Source organism: Girardinichthys multiradiatus, chromosome 5 (assembly GCF_021462225.1).
Source record: "Girardinichthys multiradiatus isolate DD_20200921_A chromosome 5, DD_fGirMul_XY1, whole genome shotgun sequence".
Taxonomy (NCBI): domain Eukaryota; kingdom Metazoa; phylum Chordata; class Actinopteri; order Cyprinodontiformes; family Goodeidae; genus Girardinichthys; species Girardinichthys multiradiatus.
In genome coordinates this window covers 26,998,711-27,009,300 of record NC_061798.1, presented here as the reverse complement: position 1 = coordinate 27,009,300, position 10,590 = coordinate 26,998,711, and the positions used below count along the sequence as shown (strand labels likewise).

Genomic DNA, 10,590 nt, shown 5'->3' with positions numbered 1-10,590 from the left:
CACTGTTTTATTAGGAATTCTCTATAATACTTGATCATTTCTTGTTCTAAATGTAAAACCTTTTGACATGAACACCCTGATTTGGATTGTTATACACTGAATAAAGTTCATAGTTTAAAATTAATCAAATTGTTCTATTCTGCTCAATTTGTGGACAAAAATGGGAATGTTCACTGCTTTTTAGCATTAGGTTTAGCTTAGATTGAGTAAAGAATAGAAACTGCTTGATTACATGTTATTAAAGATAAGTTTGCTCTTTTTATCTTATTTCTACCCAGTTAACTGGTGGTGAGTACAGTTGTTCCTTGTACATGTTTTGGTAAAGAATTCAGACCTGCTGAGGTCAGAAATAACTCTTGAATTGAAGAAATAACTAATCAAATGCTAAGAGAAAATTATGATATATTTTTCTTTTTTTTTATTATGACCTTAATAAACCCCTGAATGGATAATTTGCAGAGAAACGGCTGTGAGCACCTGCTGTGAAACTGTGTCTTACTTTAGATACTCTAATCAGCAGTAACCAACACGATGAGGTTTTCTTCAGGTCTGCAGTGGATCTACGTAAATCAGGGTTAAGCGATCCTCACCTGTCCTTTATCCTCAGATTACCTCAGCCGAACCTCTCCTGTACTGACAGAGCTCAGTCAGATGGTGCATTACACCAACAGGCTGAAATTCATCCTAATTGGATCTGCATACCCCTCACTTTCAGTGAGTTACAGTATAATAGCCTTTAGCCAAGACCACGGAATGCTTGGTTGAGAAAAGTCTGTCTTTTTAATCACATAAAAGATTACAATTTGATTAGACATTAGGTAGATTTGTTACTTAAAATGTCATAAATCATGTTCGTTTTTGTATCCAGAGGACGAACATGCTCCCTAAAACACAGTCTTACATAAATGAGAGGTTAAAGCACATTTAACGAAAACGATTAGGCAAAGATGAGCAGGAAAATGAACAGAAAACATCTGTTTGTGGATTGTTTTTTTTTACTTTCTCTCCCAGGTTAACCGTCGTTGGTTGGCTCAGCTCATCACAGACCTGAGAGCTGCCAACCTGCAGTCATTCAGGCTAATCCTCGGTTGGCAGGCCAGGCCGTTCTCTGTGAGGGAAAAAAAGAGCTGGGATAGTTAAAGTCTTGTCCCCAACTGCCCTGCAGCAACAGCCTGTCAGCATTTAAACCTTCAGTTTTGTTTTTTGCACCTGAACTTATTTTCAGCGCCCTTTACTTTGATGCCTCTAAATAACATCCAATGCAACCACAGTTGCTCCCAGATTTGACTAATAAGTAAATACCCTCCACCTGTTTGTAATCCATTATCAAATTAAATGCAGCCGTTCTGTGAAGGCCTCAGATGTATATTAAAGAACATCAGTGACCAAACAGGATCATGAAGACCAAGGAACATCACAGAGAGCTGTTGAATCCACAATCTGAAAACGCTGATGTTACTGCAGACCTACCAAGAGATGGCTGAGCATCTACACTGACCGGCTGGGCATGGAGATCATTATTCAGAGAAGCTGCCAAGAGGCCTGTGGTAACTGGAGGGGCTGCTGAGATCCACAGCTCCACAAATCTAAAAGTTATACAAGTGGTGAGAAGAAAACCAGTATTAAAAGAAAGCATCAGAAAGTTCTGTTTGCAATTTGCCACAAGTCATGTGGAGAAAACAGCAAACATGCGAGAGGAGCTCTGGTCAGATGACACCAAAATGCAAAGCAAGGTCTGCAGCAGAAAATAAAGCAGCAGAGACCAAAAAACTGGTCAGAGAAAATTCAATTCAATTCAAAAATACTTTATTAATCCCAAAGGGAAATTAAATGTTGTTATAGCTCATATTATGAAGGTTTCCTCAAAGAGCCGTTGTAGATGCTGATGGCTGTGGGCAGGAAGGATCTCCTGTAGCGCTCCGTCTTACAGCAGATCTGAAGAAGCCTCTGACTGAAGACACTCTGTTGTTGTAGGACAGTCTCATGAAGAGGATGCTCAGGGTTCTCCATAATGTTCTTAATTTTATGAAGAATCCATCTTTCTACAATGATCTCCAGAGGTTCTAGAGGAGTCCACAGAACAGAGCCAGCCTTTTTTATCAGCTTGTTGAGCTTTTTTAAGTCCCTGGTTCTGATGCTGCTTCCCCAGCAGATGATGGTAGAAGAGATCACACTTTCCACAACAGACTTATAGAAGATATGCAGCATCTTGCTGGAAACACTGAAGGACCTAAGCTTCCTCAAGAAGTACAGTCTGCTCTGTCCCTTCTTGTAGATGGCTTCACAGTTGCATCTCCACTCTAGTCTGTTGTCCAGGTGAACACCGAGGTATTTATACTCCTCCACCACCTCCACTTCTTCTCCCATGATATAAATAGTGTTTGACTTATTCCTGTTTCTCTTAAAATCTACAATCATCTCCTTTGTTTTAGTCACGTTCAAAATGAGATGATTGTTTCCACACCATGCCACAAAGCGGTCCACCACCTTCCTGTACTCAGCTTCTTGTCCATCTCTGATCCACCCCACGACTGCAGAATCATCTGAGTATTTCTGCAGATGACAGGAGTCTGTCTTGTACTGGAGGTCTGAGGTGTACAGAGTGAAAAAGAATGGTGAGAGTACAGTCCCCTGTGGTGCTGCTGTGCTGCTGACTACCTGGTTAGACTCACAACCCGTCAGTCTCACAAACTGTGGTCTGTTTGTCAGGTAGTCTTTGATCCAGGAGATTGTTGAGGCCTCCACCTGAGTCTTCTGGAGTTTCTGACAAAGCAAATCAGGCTGGATTGTATTAAATGCACTGGAGAAAACAAAGAACATGATCCTCACAGTGCTGCTGGTTTTGTCCAGATGACAGTGGGTTTGTTGAAGCAGGTGTATGATGGCATCTTCAACTCCAACTCCACAGCGATAAGCAAACTGAAGGGGGTCCTGATGGTTTACTGTTTGCTTACTCAGGTGGGCCAACAGGAGTCTCTCTAGGACCTTCATGATGTGAGATGTCAGGGCAACAGGTCTATAGTCATTGAGGACTGATGGGTGAGTTTTCTTTGGTACAGAAACAAGACAGAAGGTCTTCCACAACACCGGAACCTTCTTCTGGGCCAGGCTGAGGTTGAAGAGGTGCTGCAGAATCCCACAGAGCTGCTCTGCACAGGCCTTCAGGACTCTAAGGCTGACACCATCTGGACCTGCAGCCTTATTCTGATTCAGTCTCTCCAGCTGCCTCTGCACTTCACTTTTTGAGACATACAAGTGGAAGGTGGAAGCAAAGGAAGCATCAGCATCTCTTTATTTGGTTGAAGGCAAACATGTAGAAGCAGAAGGATCCATGGCTGAGATGGAAGATAAAACATTTGAGGTCTAACTGGACAGCTGTGGGTCAAAGGAGGGTGGGATGTCTGTTTGGCTGTGAGCAGGAGAGGAGGATGAATGAAATGAAATGTATGAATCTGTAAAATACTTGAGACTGTGGAGGATTACCTTTTATTAGCACTAGAACATTAAACATACAGCAAGCGCTAAATGATGGATGGGTCAGATAAACTTTCTAGCTTCTGATCCTCAAAGGAACAGTGGAACAAACTTGTGACCCAACTCCTAGGCGAGTATACAAGAAAATACTGAAGTAAGTTGCACAGATCTACAGACTGTAGGAACTTTAACAAAGCCTTTATAAACCCCACCTGCAACAATTTCACTGGAACAAATTTAGACGCAAAGAAAACGTCAACATCCGGAAAAATTTAGATGGCCACAACATGTTCAAAAATAAATAAAACAATGAAATCCAAGATTTGGCTTCTTTATCCTCCTGGAGAGTTCTGGGACGTTTTCAAACAACTGAAATACTTTTGGTTCTGGTGGTAAATTTAGCTTACTGGATATACTGCACTAACCACACACACACTAGGAGGTAAAATAAGTCAATCTGCTATCAGTTGACCTTAGATAAGTTTGCATTTATTAAACGGTAAAATCAAACAATGAAGCACTTGAAAAGCTGTCAAAGCATGCAGCGCCTCACTTTACAAAGCAAATTTAATTTAGCCTACGACAAATTCACAGATAAAACTTTGATTCCTTTAAAATATTTAAAGCGTTGAACTTTATGTGGCAAAGTTAAAAGCAGGATCAACTGTCACTGATTTGACACCACACATTAATCCTCTTCACGATAAATGATTATAAAAGTTGAATATCTATTTGAACTCCCTCTGGGAAAGAACCGTACGGTACAGAGAAGTCCCTTTAGCCTGGACGAAGGTCAGGATCAGCTTGTTCTTTGTGACCTCTGCGTGAACAAAGCCCCCCAGAGTAGAAGCCTGGCCGGTGAAAAACTTCAGAGAGTCCTTGGGGACGTCGTTCCAATGACTGATGTCAGGGTCCAAGAAGTTTCCGGCACCACTCACTACGTAGCCCACGCCGGACTCTTCAAGGTACTGTGGAAAATGAAACAAGTAAAAAAAAAATAAAATCAGTGAACAAAGTTGGGATAAACAGTGAAAAAGGATTAGATGTTCTGGAGCTGACCTGCAGATTGTGGTCATGCCCACACAGGTAGGCCGTCACGTTGTGTTTAATGAGCAGAGGATGAACCTTCTGCAGTAAACACTTCGTGGGGCCGTGCTCAGACACGGACCAAACCGGATAGTGGCCCGCCACCAACAGGAAATCCGCCTTGGACCGGGCCAGCCTCTCCTGCAACCAAACCAGCTGCCGGTTGGCATTCACTGCACTCAAGGGTCCTCTGGGCTTCTCATCCTCAAAGTCGTCGGAGTTTCCACAAAGCATCACTGTGTCGAGCATGATGATGGTCAGAGTCTTTCCCGTGTTGGGGATTTGGAAGTTCAGCTCGTAGTAATAAGAGGGAAAATTCCTAATGAAGAGGAAACACCAAACGTTTAAAATGTTCTGTCCGCAACACTTGGAAAATGCATCCTCATACAAGTGCAAATTAGAATGCCATTGATAAATTCATTATTCATTCAGCTCAAAGAGTGAAACTCTGAGATTCTTCACAGATATTTCAAAAGGTTTATTTATGTTTTTAATAATGGCCGAAAATCAAATAAAAACTCAAAATTCAGTTTGTCAGAAATTTAGATAACACAGTAGCCACGATGAAATTAAAACACACAAATTAATGTTAGGGTCAACCCCAGTGGCGCCGGAACAGGGGGGGCCAGGGGGCCATTGGCCCTCCCACTTTACGGCCCTGGCCGGCGGTGATCTGGTCCCAACAAAAATTCACGTGGGCCTGACCACTCTCCCCCCTCTCTGGCGCTCTCGCTGTCTAGAGACAGACAGTCACAAACAAAACGTTTGTGCCTCTTGAAACCTGACAGCATCCGCAAAAACATGCGCAGCGTGTTTTATATACTTACATGCGCAATGAAATCGGAAGCACAAAAAACACCCCTGTCCAGTTGCCTCAATGAATGTGCAACTGGACGTTTCAGCGCACAGTTGTCAAATTCTGGGAAGAGTTCATGCCAATATGTTTCTATAACACCTGTAGTGTTAGTATCTCATTAAACGGCAAATAGCTGCGCTCATTATTAGTCTGTCATCCATGCGTGATCCAAAAGCAGATGCCATTTGCAAAAGCACCGCGCAGTGTGCACCGATGGCGGGTCGCTATGTGGAGATGAAAAGAACAGCAACGACCTTCTCCGTTCGTGTGAACATCTTTGAAATAATACAATAAAAAAATAATCAGGACCTCTTGCAGCCTGTCAGGGTCATTGTTTCGTTTTCTGAATGCAACGCCAGTCAGGAACCGCTGTCATATAATCTCTCCAGATACCAGGACGCATGAAACCGTTTTTAATGAATTAAGAACTTCTATTTTACTTTTTCTTTTATTAAAGACAATTGGTTTTTTTTGTCAGCAGAAGTTCTGCAAGAACTGTTCAACAACGTGATGACAAAACGGAAGACAATGTTTTATTTTCTTTTTCTTTTTTTTAATAAGAAAATATTACATCTGACAAATCAGATTTACAATGAAAACACCCGTTTATCATTATTCTACCGGTTCGTGTATCAATGTAGGCCTAATGATTGTCCTTAATAAATTGTTAGGATTATTTGTGATATAATAATAGCCTGTAACATGAACATATTTGGTATTTCTCTGGCTACATTAGATCTCAGTTCAGTGATGTGCGGTGAGGTCCATGACTGGTGAAGCCCTTAAGAGTCGGATGCACAAATATATGAACCCAATATAGAAACTGATATTTAATTGTTTTTAACTCAGTAAAATTATGAAATATTTATTCTGGTTATAGTATAGATGACCCTTTAATATAATCTGAAGAGATTGTGTTGGCACGTCTCATGAGTTTGGAGAAATACATTCCTGAAAGTGACACAAATGCCTATACTGGTGAGCATTAGGTATTATTACACCAAACATCCTCAGCAAAATTAATATATATATATATATATACATATATATATATATATATATACACATATATATATATTTTTTTTTTACATAAAAAAAATACTGGTGAGCATTAGGTATTATTACACCAAACATCCTCAGCAAAATTAATATATATATATATATATACATATATGTATATATATATATATACACATATATATATATTTTTTTTACATAAAAAAAATACTGGTGAGCATTAGGTATTATTACACCAAACATCCTCAGCAAAATTAATATACATATATATATTTTTTTAACATAAAACATGTATGTGAAATTTGTAAAAATGTCATTAATATAAATGTTCTGAACGTTACTTTCCTGTTTTCCTCTTATTTTCTCAACCATTGTCAGAATTCGGGTCCTTTCTGCTCCATTACCGTAATGAACCTTGTATGCGCGACGCTGATCTTTCAGAGAGAGCTGGTGTCGGCTGGCGTGACCGCGTATTTCTGACTGTTGGTTCACCTGACCGCGGTAGCAGGTAGAAGGAGGAATAAACATAGTGGTCAAAATACATAAACAGAGACTGTAAAGGGCAACTTTTAAAGAAAGAACAGGAGGAAGAAGGGTTCTGGGCTAAAGCCCCCAATATATCAAGACCCTAAAAACGCCCCTTAAGTACACACCAACATTATAGTGTGAAAAAATTGAGTATGTGCGACGCAACACCCCCACCTCTATAATGAATCCTGCGCCGCTGGTCAACACATCGGGAAAATTGCTGATCTGACAGTCACTGACTCCCTCCACAAGGTGAGCCCACAAAAGCTCATTGCTAAACAAGCTCTCTAGAGGGCTGTATCCTGGCATATTAATGGAAAGTTGAGTGGAAGGAGCAAAGAACAAAAAAAAAAAGTTTCAATGAAAATTAGAATATTAGTAAGCCCAATAAAAAACTATGTTGATTCACCAAGAAATCAGAGTACTTGGTTAGGGCTTCTTTTTGCATGAATAAGGGACGGATCAGAATAAGCTTCAACTAAAAGCCACCAAAACAAATATGGTGTTAAGATTTCAACAGGAACAAGACCCACTCTCCCCTGTGTCCATATGCTGGCTGAATGTGGTAATGGGGAGGTCTTACAAATATCTTGATGTACGCGTGAATAAATTGAATCGTCCGGTCTACCAGCACCGAGGCAGTCTATGCGACGGGTCTCTGAGTCGCAGGTCCGTCAACCCATGGGACAATATATTGTATATTTAACTGTGCCCCAAATAACATCCTCAGAAGATAATGGTAGAACAGGAAAACTTGTGTACATTCAAGTAATCTCACTCTAAACTGTGTGAGTCTGTTTGGTTAAAACGTTTTTCCCACACTGAAGTGGACAGAGTAAGCCAAAATTGTACTCTGGTAAGAGTAGCGTTGCTGTAACATAATATTTCTCAAATAAGTAAATAGTATGGTGTAGAAAACTACTCCCAAGAAGTACTTTTTCCTCCCAAAGTATTTTTACCCCTCTCCGATAGCAACAGACTGGTTTCAGCTGATTTTTGTATGACAACTAAGAGACTGGGGCTCACACTAAACAACGGTGGACGATGAGGGATCAGACAATATGGTTTGTCAAACCAATCAAATGCAAACTCCAGCCAGGAGCAGTTTAAAGGGTAAACAAACAAATCAGTTGGGTCAGTAATCAGTTAACACTACCTGATTGCAATAGACTCAGTTAAAAGAAAGATAAAAAATAAATAAATAAAAAAGATTCAAACACGTCTGATTAAACGAGTTAATATCAGGCCTGAACCAGTGCAGACTGGTTTAGGCTTGGTCCAAATGAGATGCATGGGTAACATCTGACGGGAAAAAATAAAAAGCTTTCAACGCGATCTCGGTTGACACCCTTACATGTCATTTCTGGTTCAGGAGTCTCAACACAAGCAAAGCTACAGCTGCTGGATCAGCGGCCTTCCACATGATTGTGCAGGCTATAGCATGTTGTGTCCGTATTATAAATGTATTGGTCTAATGCAGTATATATTTTTTTTTAATTAGGTGTTAGCCACAATCATCAAAAACAAACAAAATGTAATAGGTATATACAAGTTTCAGGTTTTCAGTTGAATTACTTAACTTTTCAATGATACTCCAATATATTTTAGATGCATCTGCAAGTTCCTTACCATCTGCCAGACCTTTGAGAGTACTCGATCTGAGCTTTGACATTCCCTGCATAGTCATGATTACCAGCCAGAAGATACCAAGGGACTTTGAGTGACTTTGCAGTGTACACAGACTCAAAGGTTTCCTTTAGGTGGGATATTCAGATAAGAAAGTAGGTTTGATTTCACAGAAACAGGATTTAAAAAAAAACAAAAAAAGCTGTCATCTTGCACCAGAGACTCAACTGACCTGAAACCGAGGGGAATCCACACTGTCGACTCCTTTGTAGTAGAAGTTATCGCCAAGGGCCAGAACAAAGTCAATACCCATCTGTTCTGCTACTTTACTCATTTCCTGAGCTGTGGTCTTCTGCACAGCCGTGACATACGGTGGGTACGGCAGTCCACCCCAGTCCCCTACAGCTAGAAACCTAATGGAGGTCCTGTTTCCTGGTAGGGTGTGAAACAAAGACACAGACCTGTTAGCTGAGCAGCAATAAAACTCAAGAGAGTCCGGGTGAAAATAAATACTTACTGCCACTTTCCCCCAGGTCTTGAAAAGCAGCCGGATAGCAGTGGGTCACGCTGACGGCAGCAGATAAGATGGTTAAAAGAGCAAATGCCATCTTTAAAAGAAAATAAGACAATCAGAGTTTAAAACAGAGTTCTTCAAGATAAATCAAACAAAACAAGAAGTGCACCAAAAACCACAACTGAAACTCAGCGTCCATGTGACCAAAGTAAAAACAAAAACAGGAACAGGCTAAGCAAGGTTTATGCTTCCTCTTTCTTTACCTTTAGACTGCTTTCAACACTATCTTGCGTGTGATTGGTGCAATCTGAAGCTGTCACGTCCCAGCTGGAAGTAATAGAGGCCAATCAATGTGAACATGTCTATGTGGCTGAGAGGGTCAGAGGTCAGTTTACTGATTCAGTTCATCTCTGCCTTTTAAAGTAGTTATAGAAGCAGCTTAAAATATCACTTGTAAAAATAAGAAAGAGAAGGCAGCACCTTTTAAATACAAGTTATTAAAATGGCTTATTTTTGTGAAGTTGAGTTAAAAACAGCAAAGTGAAAACACTCACGGTTGATAGGTGCTGAGAGGGGCTCCAGGTGATTGTGTCTTCACATCGCAACGCCTTTCCTCTGCCTTTTATCAGCGCTGCTGGAGGAGAGGCCTCCAGATGAGGCATGATCTTTGTTTACAGCCTGACCAGGCGGTCATCAGTGCCACACATGATCCTCAGCAGTAAATATAGCTTTTGTCTAGACTACACTTCTAACACTTCAGCATTTATCATGTTTTCCCTGCTTTGCTTCCAGCTAAAGGTTCTGTCTTCCTGATTTTTTTTAAAAATGGAAAGCGGATCCTGTTATATACGGGTCAAGTTGTCCGGCTTGGAAAATGTCTTGCATCTTTTCTCGTTTTACAAACACAACAGCAAAAATCCAGTTGTTAAATTCCTGGAGTTACATTTGGCTGCATTTAAAAACCATGTTTTCAAAATTAAAATTTAGCCTCAGAGAGAACCTTAGTAATGTGTTTTAAAGCAGTTTTCATGTCAGACTTTTTCAGAACTAAATTCTCCCATATCTCAATCCTTTATAAGCCAATTTTAACAATAAATAATTTGATTTTATGGATTACTGCATATACTTCTACTTTAGTCAAGATCTAAACATGGAACCTGGAAACAAACACTGCATGGAGAAAAATGGGTGGTTGAATAAAAAGCCAGAAGGATGGATAAATGAAGGACTACAATAATAGATGGATGGAAATATTACTGGATGAATGGATGGAGAAAAGGATAGAAGATGGACTGATAGAAAGTGGATGGATGAATGTGTCAAATTAAAGATGAATGGAGAGAGGATGGATACATGAATAAATGGATGAATCCCAAAACAAAAGAAAAATTAGTAGAAGGCGTATTCATAGATAGATGGACGAATGAAAGATGACAAGAAAAATAAAAAGGGGATGGATTCAAGGATAAATGGATGGTGAAAGATGGTT

General features: G+C 40.2%; 1 protein-coding gene across 2 annotated transcripts; it reads right to left on the bottom strand.

Annotated features, from left to right (window-relative positions):
• Nucleotides 1-3,467: 3,467 nt before the first annotated feature.
• acp5a (acid phosphatase 5a, tartrate resistant) lies at nt 3,468-10,511 on the bottom strand. 2 transcript variants are annotated; one of them, XM_047364629.1, is made up of 6 exons: nt 9,656-10,511; nt 9,105-9,195; nt 8,820-9,019; nt 8,591-8,715; nt 4,534-4,879; nt 3,468-4,442 (listed from the first exon to the last, which is right to left on the bottom strand). In XM_047364629.1, exons 1-6 carry the CDS (start codon nt 9,761-9,763, stop codon nt 4,203-4,205), a joined length of 1,110 nt encoding a protein of 369 aa, XP_047220585.1. In that variant the 5' UTR covers nt 9,764-10,511; the 3' UTR covers nt 3,468-4,202. The 2 variants fall into 2 exon arrangements, with proteins under 2 accessions (XP_047220585.1, XP_047220586.1); XM_047364630.1 differs by lacking the exon at nt 9,656-10,511 and adding an exon at nt 9,365-9,624.
• Nucleotides 10,512-10,590: the final 79 nt, after the last annotated feature.